Raw genomic sequence first — 21,816 nt, forward strand, 5'->3', positions numbered from 1 at the left:
AATACTCTACTTGCCCTCACATCCTTGTCTCAGGTTCTGCTGCTGGGAGAACCCAGCCTCAGATGGGGCAGATATTAAAAAAGGGGCTGAATGTTGGGCAAAGATAATAGATACCCCCATCACACACTAAAAAAAAAAAAAAAAATCCTTGGGGCCACAGGGAAAAAATGTCCCAGGTACTGAACCAGGGACCCCTCTGGCACGCCACGACAAGCCCTCTTCAGGTTCTGCCTCGAGCCTGAAGTCCAGCAAGCCTGTGTATAGAACTGTCATTTCCAACTCAGCCAAGGACGGACAGGGAAGCCCCCTGCAGAGGCTGGCGCTTGGAGGACAAGGCCTTGCACAGCCCGTTGCCTCAGAGCCTTGGGGGTGCTCCCTGTAGATTCCCGGAGCCCTCTGCTCCTGACATTCTGTCTCAGTGGGTCTGGGGTGGGCTCCAGAAGTCTGCAATCCTAGAACATTCCTGGGGATACATTGTGACGGCAGCCAGGCTTGGGAACTGTGCCTGAGGGATATGCCGAAATGATCCTAAGGTGCCTGGGAACAGGCTTGAGCTCTTGCCACTGTGTCCTACTCTTGAACATCAAAGCAGCCCAGGCTGCTAGATAGATAAAGAAAGCAAAATACAAAATGAACCTTCCAGGTGTTGAAACACAAGCTCCCTAGAGGAATGCATTTTTGCTTATATTCCCAGGAGGAATTAAAACTTGCAGCATCACCTGGTTCCTTGAACACGTGGCTGTCCCTAAGTTCCCAGTCCTGCTGAGAAGGCCCTGCTGCCTTCCCTTTCTTCCCTCCAACCTGGGGCACAGACCAGGTGAGGGGCTGTGAGGAGGTGGCACCTCAAGTGGCTTGGAGGGCTGTGGGCTGTGGGTTCACCGGGTGCCTGACTGACATGCCAAAGGTCAATGGCTCTGGCCAGAGGACCGGAACGCAGCACCCTGTAGGGAACGCCGCAGGCTGGCACAGTGGCTCCCCACTTATCTATCCCCATCTTTAGGGGCCAGACAGACCCACTGACCCACATACATCCTTCCAGGGACTCGGAGGCTGAGAACTGGCCTATGACAGTTCTCCATTCTTTTTTTTTTTAATGTTTTTATTGATTTCAGAGAGAGGAAAAGCAGCAGCGGGAGAGAGAAACATCAATGATAAGAGATAATCATTGATAGGCTGCACTCCCCCTACTGGGGAGTGAGCCTGCAACCCAGGCATGTGCCCTGACCAGGAATCAACTGGGTTCATGGTGGACGCTCAACCGCTCAACCACTGAGCCACACCAGCCATTCTGAATTCCTCCTTTCGAAAGTGAAACAGACCCGCTTTATAGTAACTCGATCGCAGTGATGGCCTGCTTTCCCGTGCCTTAGCAGCTCCTCTCATTAAGAAGTGGAGTCCATCTCCTTTCTCCGGAAATCCAGGTCTGGGGACTTTATCTGGTAGAATGTGGTGGAAACGAGGCCACACCACTTCTGAGCCAAGGTTTCAAAAGGCCTCGCAATCCCTGTCTCCCTCCACATTCCCAAGCCTAGGCCAGCCTCCTGGAGTGCGAGACACCACCTGGAACATGACTCCCTCAGCTCCAGCCTCCCAGCCCAGCCCAGCCCAGCCCCCCAGCCCCCGCTCTCACAGGTGAGCTCTGGGGAAATCACTGTCTCTGGCCCAGATCAACAGAAGCACCCAGTTGACCCAGAATCGTGAGAAATAATTATTTTTCACGATAAGCAGTAACTGGTTGTTGTTTTAAGCCACCAAGTTTCGGACTGGTTAGGCTGCAGTAGATAACTACTATGGTTACGCCATGTCTTAGGGCTGCCGTGATAAATACCACAGACTGGGGGCTTACAAACCACAGACACTTATTTCTCACAGTTCGGGAGGCTGGCAGTCCAGGATCGAGGTGCTGGCACATTTGGCTCTGGCAGGCTGGCTTGTAGATGCTTTCATCTCACTTCGTGTGAGCAGGTGGGGAGGGTGCTCTCTGGTCTCTTCTGCTTGTCATGGGTGCCACTCCCAGTAAAAGGAGTTTTTAGGGGTGAAATAAGCAGGTTTAGAAAATTTTAGGAATTAAGGGGTCCATGGAAAAAGCACAGGGTCTCAGAGCTGCAAAGGGAACATTTCCATAGAATAAGGGAGCTGAGAATAGTAGAAGGTACATTTCCATAGAATAAGGGAGCTGGGAGCTGCAAAGGGTACATTTCCATAGAATAAGGGAGCTGAGAATAGTAGAAGGTACATTTCCATAGAATAAGGGAGCTGGGAATAGCAGAAGGTACATTTCCACAGAATAAGGGAGCTGGGAGCTGCAGAAGGTACACATTTACACAATAAAGGGAAGGAAGCACCTCATTCAGAGAGGGAAGAGGAAAGCCCAAAGGGAATAGGAAAACAATAAGGGAGGAGGGAACCTCAGGTACCTCACGTGAGGTTTGAGCTCTGAGGTTGCGACACTGACCTAATCAGAGGGGATAGTGACCAGTCAGAGGGGATATCAAGGCACAAAAAACTGCAGCCTTTAGAAACCACAAAAAAAAGGGACTTAGTGGGACTCTTTTCCCCTCCCCACATGGGAGTCTGTGTTGTTTCTCAATAAATTTCCACCTTTTACTATACCACCTTTTGTCCATGGTTTCATTCTTCAATTCCACCAGACAAGAATCTGGGAACCATCCTGCCCAGAGGAACACCACGAGTTCCACTTCAATTTTCCCATTTCACCATCAGGAGGGCACTACCCTCACAAGCCCACCTACACCAAAGGCCCCACCTCCTAATGCCACCACACTGGGGTTAGGGCTTCAACGTAGAAACTGGGGGACGACGACACAAACACGCAGTCCGTCGCGTGCATAGGTTTACCTGAAGACTTCCTGAAAGCTGTGGCCCCTCCATCTCCCCTCCCAGAACAATTGCTAAGCATATATTCATGGGACGGGGGGCTGCCAGGCTTCCTGAAGACCCTTCATGGCCACAACTCACAAGGTGAGGGGAGCTGGCTGCTGGGGCTGCGATGAGTGGAGGGCCAGATGGGGCTGTACATTCTCAGATCTGGCCAGCTGTTGCCTCATGAGGACATCAGCCTGGCCACTACCCCTCTCTCTGACTTTTAAACACTGGTAATTAATTTAAATTCTATTAAAATAAAATGTGCACTAAACCTTTTCCGTTCAAATCGGCACCACCTGGGAGCTTGTTAGACGTAGACACTCAGCCCCGGGCCAGAATCTGCATTTTAATAAGGCCTCCAGGTGCCTCAGGTGCACGTGAAATAAAACAGATACATCAGAGAGCTGGAGGTGCTGGGGGCTGCCTGCTCTGGGCTCCTGACTCGGTAAAGCAGCCCTGCCTATTAAGACCCAGGAGCACTCTGAAGTCCATGATTCAGAATTCAGCCACTGCCTAAGCGCTCCTTCAATTATATAAATTTATTCAAGAGGTATAAAAACCCTCTGGGTGGTAGGATGACAAAATCGAAAGCCTGTAAACATGATTTCATCTCCCATCCCTTCTAAGGAGTTTCCCGTGATAGGAAACTGAATTCTAGTTGGCAAATGCGGTGATGAGGTCTATAGAAAAGGGTCCCGTGATATGGCCGTTGTCTCTTTAATCCACTCCAGTGCAAGGGGGCTGGCTGGCAGCCCCCACTTGGTCTCCGGGAGTTCCATTCACTGGTGGCCGGCCCCAGGAGGATGGAAGCTCTTTGGCGGAGGCCCTGGGGGACGGGCCTCATGGCAGCAGACACAGGCAGGCGGGGAAGGAGGCAGTCTCTCGGGAACACTGTATTGCACGGGCTGCTCCTGCCATGGCAGACATCCAGGCGAGAGGGCCGAGGGCCAGGTGAGGGGCTGAGGCATACCTGCTATCAGAAGCTTGGCTTGGCCCTGGGGCTGAGGCCACCGAGTCAGTGGCCTTGGACAATCCCTTGCAGAAGCCACACAGCGTTGAAATGAGCCTCCAAACAGGCCATGGTGGGCAGCTGGGGCTTTCAGTCCTTGAAGGGGTTGCAGGTATCACCCGGCTGTTCCTTCTCGGCAGCCGAGAGCTCCCCGTTCATCTCCTGCAGCGGGTGGTAGACATAGGAGCCATCCAGGTGCCGACTCCGCTCTGCCCTTGAACCAAGGAGCAAGGACACATTCGCCACTATGCTGATCAGCAGAAGGAAAACCAGGGCCAGGGTGAGGGCCAGCCAGGCGGTCCTGGGGATAGAAGAGAAATCCTGAGTGGGGCCTGTGGGGCAGACCCAGGGCTGTGGGAGTGTTTGAGGGATGCTCCTCCCTCCTACTTCGCTCTTCCACCCACAACAGGGGCATAGGGTCGGGCCTCCAGGGACCACACAGGGACTGTCAAGGAGCAAATGGGCCGGTGGGGCTGAGGCCCATCCAGACACACGTTTAGGGAGCAGTGCGGATAGATGCTGTGCGGGATGCAGCTGGGGCTGCCACATCTGATTTTTCAAAAGAAACCATTAACAAAGGGGTTTTCCATGAATGTTACTGATTTTCAGATGTTAATAAATCTTTTAAAAATGTTAAACTGTGAAGACCAACTCAAATGACCTGATCCAGCCTGGGAGGCACCAGTCTGCATCCTGTGCTCCATGGGATGCCGGGTGACCACAGAGGCCGGACTCTGCTCAGGCCCTCAGAGCAGACGGAGCAGGGAGACCCCCTTCCTCCAGGGCAGGGAGGGCGGGCACAGGGCGGAGTATTTCAACGCTCTTTTTTTCTTCCTATGAATCCTCAGCTGCAGCTCTCAAGGCGAAAGCGCACACGGGTAGATTGCTGGGTGCAGGACCTGCAGCCATGCCCGTCCGCCCCCAGGGCTCCCCAATGGGTTCTAGGTGTGGGCGGGGAAGGGCCCTCAGTCTCACCCCTCAGGAGCCTGAGCTTCAGGCCAGGGGCTGGAGCTCCTGTCCCTGCCCTGGCGCACTTTGAAAGCACATTTTTCGTTTTCTCCAGGCCTCACCACACCCAGACACGCTGGGTCAGGATCCGGAAGGGACGTAGCATCCGCATTACTGATGAGTTCCCAGGGCTGCCGCTGGAACGAGGCTGGGGAGCTCTTCCTTTGTACCCACACCTGTTTCCACACCCGGAGGGGGCTGAGTGGGACGGGTCAGACCGGCACCCAGGCTGGGGCCGTGGGAGGTGAGAACCATGGGATTGGCATCACCTGGAATGCAGATGCTCGGGCTCCTCCCCAGACCGACTGAGGCAGAAACTCTGGGGGTGGATACACCCTCTTCCCTGAGGTCAGGCTTGAAAGCAAAGCCTCAACACAAGGCCTGAGCACACACAGGTGCCTGAGGAATAATTCAAGTTCCGTGGGGCCTGGTGCTTCTGGACCAGGAGCTGAGAACAAGTCGTGTCACGACCAAGGACAGTAAGCCCATGCCTGGCCCCCTCCATTCCCACTGGGGTGCTGACCAGGGTCCCTCTCACGAGATCCCTTTGAGCATCCGCTGTGACTCTCCCTGTGCTCCCGTTGGAGGACTATCACTTGAGTGCCCAGCTGCCACCTGCTGGCCTTGCCCAGTCCCTCGGAGGTAGAGGGAGGGGTCTCCTCCCACCCCTGCCCCAGGTCCCAGCAAAGCACCTACCCAGTGAGGGGGGAGAATTCTCTTGTCTGCAGGATGACCTGGGATGGCTGGAGGCACTGCTTCACTGTAAGACACCAGGGTGAGGCTGAGGGTCCGGGAGGGTCTGGGCCCGCCCTTTCCTGCCCCGGGGGTGGGGGGGAGAGGGAGGAGGGATCAGGAGGGACCGTACCTTGGGAGAGAATGCTGCTCAGGTTGGGAGCCTGGGTGAGGTTGCAGTTGCCGGTCTGGGGGTCGCAGGGACACTGGTGCTCACACTCACAAGGCCTCTGGCAGCCTGGCCCGTGCCAGCCGAGGGGACACTCTGCAGTGAGGTGGCAGGAAGATGGAAGTGGAGGTGCCAGTGGCAGGGCCTCTCTCTGAACCGACAGGATAGGCCCAAGGTGTGCACAGAGCCCGGCTAAAGGAGAGGTGTAGCCGCTACACGCACATTCCCAGGGTGGTGCTCCCTCCTGGCTGACTCAGGGGCCCATCTAGCTTACCCTGAACGCAGCTGTCTCCAGTGAAGCCAGGGGGACAGGTGCAGGTCCCCCAAACTGGGTCACAGGCAGCTCCATTCTGGCACTGACACTTCTTGGCACAGTCCTCCCCGAAGGAGCCATTGCTGCAAGCTGGGATGGGGAAAGGGAGGTCTTTGCAAAAGCTGGCCCTGTCCCTCCCAGATGGGCCAACAGGTGGCAAATAGACCTCAGTCACCCCGAGTGGCCTTTAGGCTCACATATTCTCCCTGAAACTGTGCCCTCATGGAGCTTTGAGTCTAGGAGGACAGGTGGCCAGCAAGCTAGAGAGTAAACATCAAAGTACAAGTGAGGACAAGCACCGCAGGGCTGTGACCTCTTGGCAGCAGCGAACCACTGAGGGGGTGGTGCTGGGAGGTCCCTGGGGACATGACGTTAGGCTGAGTCTTAGAGGAGCAGAGGGCACAGTGAGAGGGAGGGGCTGGCACACCCAGGGCCTGGCAGGTCACACTGAGCAGTTCGGGTTTTTCACTAAGTGTGAGAGAAAACCACCGAAGGGTTTAAGCTGTAGATAGTTGTAGTGGGTTGAACTGTGTCCCCCTAAAAGATACATCCTAATTCCTAGAACTTGTAAATGGAACTTATTTGGAAATAGGGTATCTGCAGATACACTTAAGTTAAGGATCTTGAGATCATTTTAGATTTAGGGTGGCCCCTAAATCCAGTGACTAGGGGTACTTGGTAAGATAACAGAGAGGGAGACTGAACACACAGGGAGGCCATGTGAAGATGGAGGCAGAGATTGGAGCGATGAGGCCACAAGCCAAGGAATGCTGGAAGCCACCAGGAGCTGGAAGAGGTAGGATCCTTCACTAGACATTTCAGAGGGAGCATGCCTCTGAGGACACCTTGATTTTGGAGTTCTGGCCTCTGGAAGTGTGAGAATGTATTTCTATTGTTTTAAGCTGCCCAGTTTGTAGAATTTGTTGCAGCAGCTCCAGGACAACAATGCAGTGATTTACATGTGAGGTGAGAGCAAGAGGCAAGTGACTGCAGACCGAGAGGTGAGGATGAAGGCAGTTGCTGCTCTCACCCTCTCCCCATGTGCCTGGGGGCTGGGGCGGGGCTGGCCTGTGGCTTTTACCTTCACTGCAGTTGGACCCTGTCCATCCAGCTTCGCAGCGGCAGCCAGCTGCCAAGACAAGACCGAGAAGGTCAGGTGAGGGCCCAGGCAGAGCTGGGCAGGGAGAGCTGGGAGCCCGGGTGAGAGCTGCCTCCCCAGAGCCTCCACTCACTCTCTGTGCAGAGCCCATGGTGGCTGCAGTTGGAGGGGCCACAGTCCAGCTCGTCGCAGGCGGCGCCCCGCCAGAAGTGCCCCATGCACTGGCAGTGCCCCTCCACACACGTCCCATGGCCATTACAGTCAGGCGGCTGGCAGCGGGGCTTGTGCACGCACACCACAGTGGACACACTTCGGGGACAGCGCCACATGTTATCTTGGCTGCAAGGGGACACAGTGTTTGAAGAGGCTGGGGTACTGACCATCCCCAGCCAACCCCTCCAACCCACTACTGCAGCCTACGAGTGCTGCCTTTCTCCATTGTCCCATCTCGAGACTTTTATAGGTTCCCAACCGTCAGTCCCTCTCACCCCAGGGCCTTTGCACATGCTGTTCTCTTACCCAGGCTTTTCTCCCCCCGCCTCCTCTCTACCCACCTCCTCTTACTTTAGATCTCAGCTCATGCTTCATTATCCTCAGAGAGGTTTTTCCTGATCAATCAACCCCCTTTCACCAGCTTAGATAGTATTGGTACACTATGTGTACTTCCTGTATGCAGTGAGAGGCAGGGATCTCAGCTCCTCCTGCTCACTGCTGAATCCCCAGGGCCTGGCACATAGGTGGTACTCAGTATTTGTTGAATGAGACAGGGACAGGCCTGGACTTAGACCTTAAGAAGGGGGACTCTGGTGTGTTTACCAGTGATCTGACGGGTAACTGGCCAAGGTCCCATTGAGCACGAAGGTAGCAGAGCCCCCTCCATCCAGGTTGATGGCGTTGACCACATCCTGTTTCAGCAGGAACTCCGCCATCTCCCACAGGTTAATGCTGCAACACAAGAGCAGCACTGCTGACAGTGCCCACCACCATGTCGGTTCAATTCTTCTCACTTCCTGTGGTGGATGGTTTCATGTCCATGTGGCAGGCAAATTTCTAAATGGCCCTCCAAGGACGCCCATCCTAATCCCAGAAGCTGCGACTATAATGAGATCACTCCCAAGATTGTTACACTACATGGCATAGCTGTCAACAAATGGGAACCCTGTCCTGGATTGTCTGGGTGGGCCCAATGGAATCACAAGAGCCCTTAAAAGCAGACCCCTGGCTAGAGGCTCGGTTGGTTGGAGCACTGAACCATATGCCAAAAGGTTGTGGGTTCGATTCCCAGTCAGGGCACATGCCTAGGTTGCAGGTTTGCTCCCTGGTTTGGGTGTGTGCGGGAGGCAACAGATCAATGTTTCTCTCTCACATTCATGTTTCTCTTTCTCACTCTCCCCCTTCCTCTCTCTAAAAATCAATTGGTGAGGATTAAAAAAAAAAAAAAAAGCAGTGGTGGGAGATTGGAAACATGAGGGGATAAGAGGGATTTGACACATCTCTGCTGGCTTGAAGATGGGGAGGGTACACACGAGGTGAAATGTGGGCAGCTGTAGAGCCGAGGCCCCAGCTGGCAGCCGACAAGGACACATAGACCTCAGTCCTACAACTGCAAGGAACTGCATTCTGCCAACAACTTAAATCAGCTGGGAAGAGGGTTCTTTCCCAGAAGCTCCAGATAAGTGCCCTGCCTGGCCAACAGCTTGACTCTTGTCTGTGGGATGACCTGAACACAGAGCCCAGTGAGCCCTCTGGACTCCTGACCTACAGAACTATAATGTAACAAACAGGTGCTCATTTTTTACACAGCAATAGCACAATAATACACCCTCTTTATAGAGCACGAACCTGTGGCCCAGAGATGTTGAGTGACTTATCTATGGCCACAGAGCTAGCAGATAGCTGAGCTTGGACTGGAATCGGGGTCTTCTCCCTGCTAACTTTGTGATCATTTCCTTTCACCCCAACTGAGACTCAGGACGGGGGAGATGTGAACTGCGGAGACTGAGAGGAAGTGTGTGGAGGATGATGAGTTCTTGGAAGTGGTACAGACCACAGGAAGGCAGGGGACAGATGGGTGTGAACATCCCCAGGTGACACCTGGTCAGAGGGCAGCCATTGGTGGGTGCAAGTTCCTCAAAGCGGACTCAGCCCAGACCCTGAGGCTCTGGTTCCTGGCACTCACCCCCGCTGCCCCGTCTGCCCGTCTGCATGGAAGAGCACCAGCTGCCCCTTCCGGTCATGGCCCACAGCCGTCCTGGCCGATATCACATTCACAAATTTGCTGAAGGAACCTGAAAGAGAAGCAGCTGGGCTGACCACTGGCCCTTCGGGAGGCCTCTGTCTGCCACTTCCTGCCAGTCCATGCCATCCAGTGTTTCCCTGCCTCCCCCTGCCCCATTCCAGTCAGTCTCACATAGGAGCCAAAGGACTTTTAAGTGTACATCAAGTCATGTCAGCCTCCAGCTGAAAAGCTCTCATGGCTTCCATTGTTCTTAGAGCAATATCCAAACACCGTCCCAAGGCCCAGCATGACCATCCTGGCCTGCTCTCCTACCACATCAACTGGGGCTTCCCTCTCTTCACCCTGCAGCCACTTTCTGTTCCCTCTGCTGGACTGTGCTTCTGCTCAGCTCTTCCCACAGCTTGCTCCTCCTGATCTATGCCACCTCGGTGAGGCCATCCCTGACTGCTCAGTCTAAAATAGCTCATTTCCACATTAGGGCCATGGGGTCCCTTGCCTGCCCCAGCATTCCACACTCCAGTGGTTTTCAAACTTGAGTGTCCATCAGAATCACCCAGGGGGCTTGGTAAAACACAAGCTTGGGCCTCACCCCCAGGGATTCTGATCCTGTAGGTTTGAAGGAGGCCTGAAGTTCTGCATTTAAAACAAGTTCCTGGGCCCGGCCAGTGTGGCTCTGTGGTTGAGCACTGACCTATGAACCAGGAGGTCACAGTTCCATTCACCAGTCAGTGCACATGCTCGGGTTGCAGGCTCAATCCCCGGTAGGGGGCATGCAGGAGGCAGCCGATCAATGATTCTCATCATGACATTTCTATCTCTCTATCCCTCTCCTTTCCTCTCTAAAGTCAATAAAGATATATTTTAAAAATAAAATAAAACAAGCTCCTGGGTGACACAGATGCTGCTGGTCCACGAACATTTTAGCAGCACTTCTCCATTTTTTGCCCGTAGTCCCTTTCCTCCCTTTATCCCCATTCTCCCAATTTTATTTTCCTCTTAGCATTTACCACTTCTTTTTAGCAAATGATGTATCTATTTTCTCTCATATACTGAGCAGGCACCTTATCTGTCTTAATCCCTGACCCCCAGTACCTAGAATAGTACTGATGGAAAGACTTCCCCCACGACCCCTCCGGTACTGGTTCTCAGGAGCACTGTTGCCACCCCCACCCCACCTGTCTCCTGTGTCTCATCGCACTCAGTCGCCTGGCTCTCATTGATGTAGATGCTTCCATTTCGAATCAGCCACACGACCCCACTCAGCAGCTGCACAAATGGATTCTCAGTGTCCAGCACCTCCTCTTCAGACAGGTACCTGGACACAGGGAAGGTGTGAGGTTCGCTTACCAGCAGGGGCAGCTGTGGGTAGTGGGGCTCCTTTCCCACCCCCCTCCCCAACAGCCTGACTGCTTGATTTCTCCTCCTGCCTCCGGAATCTGCCTGGTCCTAATCCCAAAAGCAGCCCTATAAACAGTCTACACAGCCCGGGCTACACGCCAATGAATAGAAACAACCTTCAATTTCCCAGGCCGTGGTCCTGGCCAAGCTACCACCCGATGCCTGTACAGCTCTCAACTGACCTCCTTGCTTCCACTATGGCCCTCCAATCTAGTCTCAAAGTCAGTCCTGCCATCCTCTGATACTCTGCTCCTTCCTTCCGTCCCGCATACACACCAAGCCCCTATGCCCCTCTGGGCCTTAGCGTTTGCTGTTCCTTCTGACTGCAATGTTCTTCCTCCAGGTCTGATCCTGGCAGACTTGTGATTAATCTTCAGGCCTCCACTCAAAGGTCACCTTCTCAAACAAGCCTTCCCTGATCTCCCTCCCTAAAAAGAACACTCTATTTACAATCGGTTCACAATGTTCATTGCTTCACTGCACATACACAATCTGAATTCATCTTAATGATCTTCCTGGCTTTTATTTTCCTAGTAATGGGAGAGGTCCGTGAAGGCAAAGACTGTGTGTACTCTTCACTGCTCCATATATCCCCAGTACACAGCACACTGCCTATACAAACAAGCTCAATGGTAGTGGATGACAACTAAACCCTGCAAGGAGGGTATTCCTCACCCATTCTGCAGACGAGGAAACGGAGGCTCAACTTGATTAGGTGAGCTGAACTTGGCAGTACGGACACAACCCCAACCTCAGGCCCTCTACCCACGACAGTCACGGGGTTTCCCCGCCTCCTCACCCGGTGACCAGTGTCCCGTCGCGGCGGATCCCGAACTGCGCGTTCTGCAGGCCTCCGGCGGTGCTCACCCGCCGCCCGTCGCTCACCACGTTCCCCAGGCACTCGCCGGTGTCCATGCGGAAGAAGCCGCCGTTCTGGGCGACGCTGCAGCCGGCCGGCCGCGCCGTCTCTTCCACGGTGGCGCGGCGCCTCGACGGGCAGCCGCCGGGCCCACCGGGCTCGAGCACCGAGAAGGTGCGCAGGGGCTCGGCGGCCCGCGTCAGGTGGCCAGGCACCGCGCGGCCCGCGAAATGCGAAACGAAGGTGCGCACCGCGGGGCGGCGGGAGCCGGGGGTCGCTGGGGAGGGCGGCCAGCTCTCGTGCTCGCGGCTGCCGACACGCACCCTCGCGCAGTCCCGGGCGGAGCGCGCGCGCACGCGGGTGTAGGGCAGCAGCAAGTCGTCGTCCAGGGAGGCCCTGCGGGGTAGGGGCGGGAGGATGAGCTTGGAGGGTTGTGGCCCGGGCGGGGGTACCCCCGAACCTGGCTCACCGCGTCTCTCCCACGATCTCCGAGAGCTGAACTCACCCCCAACCCAAGCCGCCAGACGCGTCCCAGAGGAAGCTGAGCAGTATAAGGAAGAGAAGCCAGCGACCCATGGAGGCCGCCATGTTGGACGCGGGCCTCCGGTCACGTGGGCTCAACCCACGTTACTCTCCACCTCTGGAGGCTGCTGTCAGCTCTGACAGAATTTGTACCTTCCTTCGGAGGGGTGTGGCGGCATCTCGTCCGGTAATTTACTGTGCTTCGTAGGGGACGTGGCGTTGGGGTGGTGGCGGAACTTTTAATGTTGGTGTAATTTCAACCCTACAGAAATTGCAAGGTCAATAGAAAGAACTTTGTTATAACTTTTACTTTTCTTTACCAATTGTTAATGTTTGATTCTTTTGCTTCAGTATTTGTACTTTATTCATATGCTTTTTTTTTTTCTTCCTGGACCATTTACAGCCAAGTTGCAGACATCATGGTCCTTCCCCTCAATAAATCACTATGTATCTTCTCCAACAAGGATATATTTTAAAACTTTATTTACTTTCCATCACCATGTATCCCCTCTGTCTTCTTTCTTACATAACCACAGGCCAATAAAATCAGGATATTTCATATTGGTAGAATTCTATGAACTAATCTACAGTTCATATTTGAATTTTTCCAAATGTCCTTGTAATGTCCCATTTAAAAAGACACAGGAGGCTCAAAATAGAGTCACTTGTGCTAAGTCCCACATCACCAAATTGCAATTGCAGCCCCTCTCAGGAAGGTAATCTTAAACTGTCAGTGGATTTTCCTGGTCAGCACTACAGAGGCAATGTGTGTAGACAAAAAGTGGTTCTGATCACAAATTCTTAACTGGGCAGGTCATGGTGGGTAGTCATGCCCCAGGCATATAACGCCCCTAGGAAAAGGCTTATCTTTGCCTTAAGCAAGCCATGCCCACTATTTCTGTGCATGGTTAACACACGTTTGAAATTCTTTCTTTCAGCCCCCTCCTTCAAGAGAGCACAAATCTTAGGTATCCTATAATTCGATTGATCTGTGCCTTGCTTTCTCGCACCTTCATTTAATCTTCCTTGTGATCCCTCCTTAATCTCAAAAGCATAAAAGAAACTGCAAACTGTTATTCTCTGAAGCATTTTCCTCAGTCTGTTGAGATCTTGCTTACAGGCATATTCTCTGTTTGGCTCAAATACATTATTATAAAAATTCTCTACAGGTTTGGACATTCTTATATTGACATCTGCCTGATAGACCCCTCTTGTCTCTTGAAGGAGGTGATCTTGCCTGAAATAATCCACACTTTTCCCTCTTCTGTCCATAAAAGCCTTTCATTTTGTACATCTCCTTGGATCTTATTTCTAATTGCTAGATGAGGTGCTGCCTGATTTCAGAATCATTTAATAAAACCAATTAGAAAAAAAAACAAAAACAATTAGATCCTCAAATTTACATAGCTAAATTTTTTAACAGTCCTTTGTAGCTATTTTTCCCACATCCAGGATCCAATCTAGGAGTTGCATTTAATTGTCATGTCTCTTTGGTCTCCCGAAATCTGAAACAGTTCCTTAGCCTTTCTTTGTCTTTAATGATGTTTTTGTAAAAATAAAAAATTATACTGATTTTTAGAGAGAGAGGAAGAGAGAGGGACAGAGAGAAACATTGATGAGAGTGAATCATCGATAGGCTGCCTCCTGCATGCCCCCTACTGGGGATGGAGCCTGCAACCCAAGCATGTGCCCTGACCGGGAATTGTACTGGGGACCTCTTGGTTCATGGGTCGATGTTCAACCACTGAGCAACACTGTCAGGGGTATGAAATTTTTGGATTGATTTTAGAGAGAGAGAAAAGGAAAGAGAGACTGAGAGAAACATCGATTTGTTGTGTTCCACTTACTTATGCATTCATTGGTTGCTTCTTGTGTGTGCCCTGACTACGGATTGAACCCTCAACCTTGGCGTATTGGGATGATGCTCTAACCAACTGAGCTTGACATTTTGGAAGAGGACAGGGAGGTCAGCTGCATAATTTGCAGGGATCCTTGTTAAAATATTAAAGCTTTCAACATGTTTTCACAGCAGAGCATGAAAGCTAGCGTGGAACTCCTCTGTGCACAGGCCCTGTGCACCTACACAAGTTGGAAGTCCACGAAACTGGCCTGTTATTTTGTAGCATGTACTTCAGGATTCTTTGGAGAGGATACTTCTTTTCAGGCCTCTGGTCCAGGGTAGTGTCCAGGGTTAGGTGGCACCTGTTGGTGCCAGTGCACCTAGGAGACAGCAGTCTGGTTGGCCTTTGGTGCCATGGGTACTCAGGGCCAGGTCCGGCCTTTTCTGTCCACGCTCAGTACAATTAGTGCTTGAACTCAGGCCATGGTTTGAGCCACTACTCCTAAGAGCCACTCAGGGTCAGTGTACTGGGTTGGATAGTGTCCCCTCCAAATTCACATCCTTCCCCAAACCATAGAATGCGACCTTCTTTGGAAACAGGATCCTTGCAGATGTATAAAGTTAAGATAAGGTGATACTGGAGTAGGGTGGGTCCTAAGAACAGGCTGACCTGTGTCCTTATAAGAAAAGACACACACCTAGCGATACACAGAGGGAAGACGGCCATGTGAAGACAGGCAGAGGCTGGAGTGAGGCAGCTACAAGCCAAGGAACGCCCAGGCTTGCTGGCAACCACGGGAAACTAGGAGAGAGGGACGCTACGGATTCTCCCGCAAGGCTTCAGAGGCCTGCTGACACCTGAATTTCTGAACTAACAGTCAGTGACCTCAAATGGGCCCCAAGGGCGTCTCTGAGGCCCGAGGCGGAACCAAAGTTAGTTCACCTCAGTAAACTACATTCAGAGCGACCGCTCCTCTCGGGGATTAAATTACCCCCCTGACGCACATATATCGATGTGGAAGGATTAGGTCTTTCTGTTCTTTATGTCCAGGCTGCCAAAAACCACCAGCAGACAAGCCAAGGGCTGCCGCCAGCTTCCGTGCCTCTGAAGTCCTCTTTTCCCCATGTCAACTCGGAGCTGGCAAGTGGCAGGCAGTCTCCGGTGAGTTCTGATCTTTTGTCTTCTCCCTGCTTTGATGTTTGTTACTCCTTTGCCAAGTTCTAAGCGAGTAAGTGCCACAGAAATTCTCCATTCGAACTGAGCAGCCTGTTACAATGATTCAGTAAGGAGGCCATTAGGCTGATGGGGTTCTAATGCCATGGCTGTCCACAAAGTAAGCAAACCAAAACTTAAACCTGCAAATGCCTCAAGGTTACGAAATGGAAGTGCTATCATAAACAGTCAATCATAAACAGTTAGCTAAGCTTTAAGCTATAGCCAGTCAATTTCCTTTTGTTGCTTCCCCCCTTTCTCCATAGGAGTTTTCCAGGTTGGTGCTGCCTGATTTGAATAGATTTTCACGTAAGTAAACTCTTACATTTTTAAATATGCCTCTGTTTATCTTTTAACAAGCCCAAATCCGCAGTTCTAATTGACTCATGGCATTCTCCTTTGCCCACACCTGTTCTTCATTTGGAATACCTTGGTCCCTTCTTAGCATCCTCATCCAAGTTCCACCATCATTTGAGGATTCAACCGATTGAGCTCTCCTATGTGGTAGATGCTGATGAAACAGACAGACTGGCCCTGCCCTCCTAAATCGTAGATTTAAAAAAAAATGTTTTTATTGATTTCAGAGAGGGAGAGGGAGAGAGAGATAGAAACATCAATAATGAGAGAGAATTATTGATCGGCTGCCTCCTGCATGCCCCCTCCTGGGGATAGAGCCCACAACCCGGACATGTGCTCTGACCAGGAATCAAACCGTGACCTCCTGGTTCATAGGTCACGCTCAAACACTAAACCATGCCTGGCCAGGCAGGATCTTAGATTTTAATGGTGAAATAGACACTTAACAATGCAAGCATGGTGAGAGCTGGGAAAAAGGAAGGAGAGAGAACAGTGTCACTGGCAGGGAAGGCCTCTGTGAGCACATTTAGATGGAGACATAAATGACAGGAAAGAAGGGACAGTTGTGGGGAGATGAGAGCCAGAGCCTTGCAGGCAGAGGGCACTGCAGAGCCTGGAGGTGGGGCAGAGCTTGGCGGGAGGAGGAGGATCAGGCAGCAAGGAGAGCAGAGCACGAGGAGGGTTGAGGTGGGAGGGCCAGGCCAATGTCAGATCTCGAAGGGCTTGAGGCAAATAAGTTTGGATTTTAGCCCAAACAAAATAGAAAGCCACTGGGAGTTTAAAAAAACAACAACACACAATTTAATGAGGTATAATTTACATACCATAAGATAAGAAAGGTGCAGAGATCTCTCAGCATCACCTTGGTGCACTTTTAGGACATTTTAACCACCCCTCCCCCCCAAAAGTTTTGTCGAGTGGTTTTATTTATATTAAATGTTTGGAAAAGGCAAATTTGCAGGCAGAGAGCAGATTAGTGGTTGCCTGGAGCTGGGGCTGGGGTGTGATTGCAAACCTCAGGGAGGGTGTTAATCCTGAGGCTGACAGGGTGGCATTGAGGGTTGTGGACTCCTCCCTGACCCCTCAGCCCACGGGCTCCAGCCTCTGAGTTCCTACCCCAGTTCAGGGCTGGGCACATCTTTCCTGAAGAGGCCTCCTCTGTTACTGTGGAGCTTTTACATGCAGATAGCGGGCTTTCTGACTGAGCATAGAATATAGTAAGTATCTGTGTTTACTCCACTCACCTAGAACATGAACAGCATTTATGCGTTGGTATGCGATTATGAATTGAGGGACAGAATAAAATGTTTTAAGCCATGCACCCAGTCTTTCCCTACTATAAGCTCCACCTGCCTGATTGAAACTCTTTTCTAATGTCTCTCTCCCACCTTGACTGTCACATCTATGAGGGCAGAAAGCACTGCTTTCCCCCCAGCACTTAGCATGTGCCTGGCACACAGTAGGCACTTCACGATATTTCTTGAATAAATGGATGGGAACAGGGTCATTGTGTTCTCAGCTGCATTTCCCATGCCCAGAGCACAGCTTGGCACACAGCAGGCTCTCCATCAGTATTTATTAAATGAATGGATAGGTATGACATCATTTGCTAGGTCTAATCGGTAACTGATGAAAACCCACAGGTGCTGTGGATGCTGGTTTTATAAGAAACCTCAGCTGACAGCCACTTGAGCTCATCTAACCTCAGACACTGTGCAGGGGGCGTAACCTGCACCATTTTATTGGATGCCTCATGGATCCTAGTAGGTGGGTATTATTAAGTTTTCCTTTACACTGAAAAGGAAATGGAGGCACAGAGGGGCAGGCTCGGGCCCATGGTCACACAGCTGTGATGAGGCAGCTGGTTCTGAAGCATGAGCTCGTAGCCCTCTGCTCTCCTGCCTAGAAGCAGCTTCCTTCTCGGTGGGGATGCATGTTTGTTTTGGAGTCTGGAAAACCAAGGTTGCTTTTCATAAAACCTTTTTTTTCTTTAATAAATCTTTATTGTTCAGATTATTACAGTTGTTCCTCTTTTTCCCCCCATAGCTCCCCTTCACCCGGTTCCCACCCCACCCCATGCCCTTACCCCCTCCACTGTCCTCATCCATAGGTGTATGATTTTTGTCCAGTCTCTTCCCACACCCCCACATCCCTTTCCCCCTGAGGATTGTCAGTCCATTCCCTTTTTATGCCCCTGATTCTATTATATTCACCAGTTTATTCTGTTCATCAGATTTTTTATTCACTTGATTTTTAGATTCACTTGTTGATAGATATGTATTTGTTGTTCATAAATTTTCATCTTTTTCTTCTTCTACCTCTTCTTAAAGAATACCTTTCAGCATTTCATATAATACTGGTTAGGCGGTGATGAACTCCTTTAGCTTTATCTTATCTATGAAGCTTTTTATCTGACCTTCAATTCTGAATGATAGCTTTGCTCAGTAGAGTAATATTGGTTGTAGGTTCTTGCTATTCATCACTTTGAATATTTCTTGCCACTCCTGTCTGGCCTGCATAGTTTCTGTTGAGAAATCAGCTGACAATCGTATGGGTACTCCCTTGTAGGTAACTCTCTCTTCTTCTGGCACCCCATAATTCAGATGTTAGTACACTTGAAGTTGTCCCAGAGGCTCCTTATACTATCTGCATATTTTTGGATTCTTTTTGCTTTTCCGGTTGGGTGTTTTTTGCTTCTTTGTATTTCAAATCTTTGACTTGATTCTTGCGATCCTCTAGTCTGCTGTTGGATCTCTATATATTATTCTTTATTTCAGTCAGTGTATGCTTAATTTCTAGTTGGTCCTTTTTCATATCCTCGAGGGTCTCACTAAATTTATCGGCGGTTTCTAGAAACTTCTTGAAAAACCTTATAACCGTGGTTTTTGAACTCTATATCCTCCATTTCTTTCATTTGTGATCTGTTTCTTTGTCTCCACATTTTGGCTGCTTCCCTGAGTTGATAGAGTGGCTTTGTGTGCTAGGTGTCCTATAGGGCCCAGTGGCTCAGCCTCCCCAGTTACCTGAGTGTCCACTCTTGGTGCGCCCCTTTGTGGGCTGTGTGCACAGTCTTGTTGTAGTTAAGCCTTGATTGTTGTTGGTATCACTGGGAGGAATTGACCTCCAGGCCAATTGGCTGTGAGGATCAGCTGTGTCTGCGATGGGAGAACTTACGTGCTGGAGACACCCTTATGAGGCAAGACTTGCTTCAGTGGGGCTTTGGTGCTTACTGAATCTGCCCCCTGAGTGTGTCCCTTTTGGATCTGAGGAGTTGTAATCTGGATGGTCCCACTCTGACCACTGGGTACACTGGCTCTTGGATCTCCAAGGAGGTGCTAATTTAGCCTCTGCCTGAGGCCACCCAGCAGGAGCTGTGGAGAGATCTGCAGATTCTTCTTCTTTGTTTGGGTTTTGGAGGTGCCCAGATGAGGCCCAGCTGTGAAGTAATGCAAGCTGCTGTAGGGCCTTGGGCCTTCTTTTGGATGTTCTGGGGCTCTCTGACTCAGCTGCAGTTTGTTAGGTAATTTTAGATTTCAAAGGACCAGGCCATTCATAGGCAAAAGCCTCTGCGCACAGCTTGGGTAGGGCGGGGTCTCAGGGCGGAGCAAACAGCAATGGCTTCCTGTCAACCTTGCCCTAAGAGGCCCCCGGGTCTCAGTGTCCCTTGGTAATCGCTGCAAGCACCTCTGAGAGAAAGCCGCCCTCGAGTTTCGCCCGCTGCCAGACAGTCCAGTTTCTCCCTGTATGAGTCTGGGTCCCCAGAGTCTCACCTGGAACTGGAGTTCAGAACAGTCAGGAGCTTGTGTCTCCCTCCTGAATGAAAAAGACAGCCGCGTACTCAGTTGCCAGCCCTTTCCACGTGCACATGCGCCTCCGTACCTCTGAACTGTACTTCCGCAGCTCCTCTGAGTCTCAGTGTGCTTTTCTCTTTCCTTCTAGTTGTAGAATTTCCACTCAGCCAGCCTTCCTGTGGTTCTGGATGATGTCCGTTTTGACTTTTAGTTGTAGTTTTGAAGTGGTTGTGCGAGGCAGCAATTTCAAGTGTTTACCTATGCCGCCATCTTGGTTTTTCCTCATAAAACCTTTTTAGGAATTATAAACTAAGATCATTTTCTTATGTTTGTGTAGTGTTTTGTATCCATTCTATAAAGAGCTACGAGGGCATTTACAATGTCCTAGAACCAGCTTCGAGGTTTTGAGAGGCAGGAGGTTCTGTTGTATATGCTCCATGTCTTGTGGGGAGGTGACATTAGGAGCCCCGGCATTCTGCATGGAGTTGGGGGGCTGCCAGATGGCCAGATCAGACTCAGTAATGCTCACAGCCCAAGGTCTCTTCCACTGGCTAAGACCTGAACATAATCCAAAGAGTCTGCCCCGCCATTTAATTCCACCAGCATGTATTGAACACTTCTGTGTTCCAGGCAGTTCAGTAGGAGCTGGGCTCCTGAAGAGGAGCACGATATTGTCCATGCCCTAGTTTACAATTTGATGATAGAATCTGTTAAAGTAAAAAAAAAAACATTGAAACCTGTAAAGAATTTTTGTGAGTTTATTTGAGCCAAACTGTCGGCATATGCTGGGAAACAGAACCTCAACGAATTGAGATAATGCTCCAGAGAATGGCGGGTTACATCTGTATTTATACATTGCAATCAAAGGAAGGGACCTAGGTGGGTTACATGAAATCCATTGGTGATAGACTAGAGAGGCGGGAGAAAGCAAAGCAGGGAAACCCCTGGGATTGGATAAAAAATAAAATGATAGACACATAGGTGGGTGCAGGAACAATTAACATGATAATGAAGGACTTTGTGGTATCTGTCCTGGCGCCCAGCACATTAGGTTGTGCCCCAAGGGGTCCAGAAAAAGGGACGTTACAAGTTACCCAGACACTTTAAGGGTGTGTTATTATAGATGCAAAAAGACAGATAGACTCAGTTAAGGTAAAGGTTGACCTTGTCAGTGAGGATACCGACCTAGGATGTAACTACCTACCATAACTACTTTTAGTTAAAGTTTAATTTCAGACCATCCTTTGTGGTTACTTTAGGTCTCTGAGTTTGCAGACCGCCATGCAGGCCTTCCCTGAGCTTGTCAGATTAGCATGTGGCCCCTTTCTTCCACAGATCAGCACGTACATAAATAAATGCCAAAATAAAATGACAAGTGACCTTCCAGTTGAATTTTAAAGGTAAAATAAAATTGTAACTGAGTTAGGGGCTGGGAGCAGAACGGGTAATCCAGATGGAAGAAAGGGAATAAGTTAAGTCCTGGGAAGTGAGGAGGGTGCTGGTGAAACGTTGCCTGATTCAGTCCCCTGACCAGCGGTGTGTGAGGGGGACATAGAGGCACTATTGCCGAGAGAGAAAACGGGGAAGAGTGGATGCTTGAGCTCACCTGGGCTCTCGATAATTGTGATTTTCCTTCCTTTTGTTCTTCTCTCAGATCTGGTTCCCACAAATTGATTCACACTGAGGTGAGTCGACAGAAGAAGTCTTAACTCACGAGTTTTCCCATTTTGCCTGAGGCGTTGCTCCTCTTGAGAGTGACTTGTAGGCTCCAGTTTCTCCTAAAGGCATTCCCCCCCCCCCCCCCCCCCCCCCCCCCCCCCGTTTGGTAACTTGAGCCATCTAAAAAGAGTGGGTGTCAGGCCCGGGACTAATCCATCCACTTCAGGAAGGACAGGGAGGGGAGGCACGCCTCTCCCCAATCTGGCTGTGTGCCTGACTTGGTGAACTTTTGTTTGCGAAGCAATGTGAGGACCTGACGCACAACTTCCGAGCAATTTCAGGAAAGCTTCCAGGGACCGTGGCAAAGCGGAGTCGACAGAGACTAACTCCTAAAGGAAAGATTTAGAAGAACTCCACCCCCTGCCCGGGTATTTTAATTCAGATCCTCAAAAATGACTAAATGGTCACATAAGGATGATCAGCAGTGATCACCACTTTGTTTGTCTATTTTTTATATTTTAGAGAGAGTGGCAGGGAGAGAGAGATAGAGAGAAAGATCGATGTGAGAGAGAAACATCGATTGAGCCTGCAACCCAGGCATGTGCCCTGACTGGGAATTGAACCGGTGACGTTCTGGTGCCTGGGAGGACACTCATCCACCTGAACCACACCAGCCAGGGCTACGATTTCCCACTGTGAAGCAAAGCAAGACGATGGACTCA

At 50.8% G+C, this 21,816-nt stretch overlaps 1 protein-coding gene across 2 annotated transcripts; it reads right to left on the reverse strand.

Moving 5' to 3' along the window:
* Positions 1–3,410: 3,410 nt before the first annotated feature.
* On the reverse strand, positions 3,411–12,358 carry NAGPA (N-acetylglucosamine-1-phosphodiester alpha-N-acetylglucosaminidase). Of its 2 annotated transcripts, none has more exons than XM_028145590.2 (11): positions 12,218–12,358; positions 11,653–12,108; positions 10,631–10,770; positions 9,396–9,504; positions 8,033–8,161; positions 7,350–7,555; positions 7,199–7,246; positions 6,079–6,207; positions 5,769–5,900; positions 5,600–5,663; positions 3,411–4,145 (listed from the first exon to the last, which is right to left on the reverse strand). In XM_028145590.2, the coding sequence occupies exons 1-11, from the start codon at positions 12,298–12,300 to the stop codon at positions 3,986–3,988; spliced, it is 1,656 nt and encodes a 551-aa protein (XP_028001391.1). In that variant the 5' UTR covers positions 12,301–12,358; the 3' UTR covers positions 3,411–3,985. The 2 variants fall into 2 exon arrangements, with proteins under 2 accessions (XP_028001391.1, XP_028001388.1); XM_028145587.2 differs by having other exon boundaries at positions 3,411–4,196.
* Between the last annotated feature and the right edge of the window lie 9,458 nt (positions 12,359–21,816).

This window comes from Eptesicus fuscus, chromosome 4, assembly GCF_027574615.1.
Source record: "Eptesicus fuscus isolate TK198812 chromosome 4, DD_ASM_mEF_20220401, whole genome shotgun sequence".
NCBI classification, from domain to species: domain Eukaryota; kingdom Metazoa; phylum Chordata; class Mammalia; order Chiroptera; family Vespertilionidae; genus Eptesicus; species Eptesicus fuscus.

Coding starts and splice junctions, on each gene's coding strand:
- NAGPA (XM_028145587.2), bottom strand. CDS start 12,300: ATGGCGGCCTCCATGGGTCGCTGGCTTCTCTTCCTTATACTGCTCAGC. Junction 7,556..8,032: donor AGTTACCCGTCAGATCACTG/GTAAACACACCA, acceptor GTCCCCTTGCAG/CCAAGATAACATGTGGCGCT. Junction 6,208..7,198: donor AGGGTCCAACTGCAGTGAAG/GTAAAAGCCACA, acceptor TCCCCATCCCAG/CTTGCAGCAATGGCTCCTTC.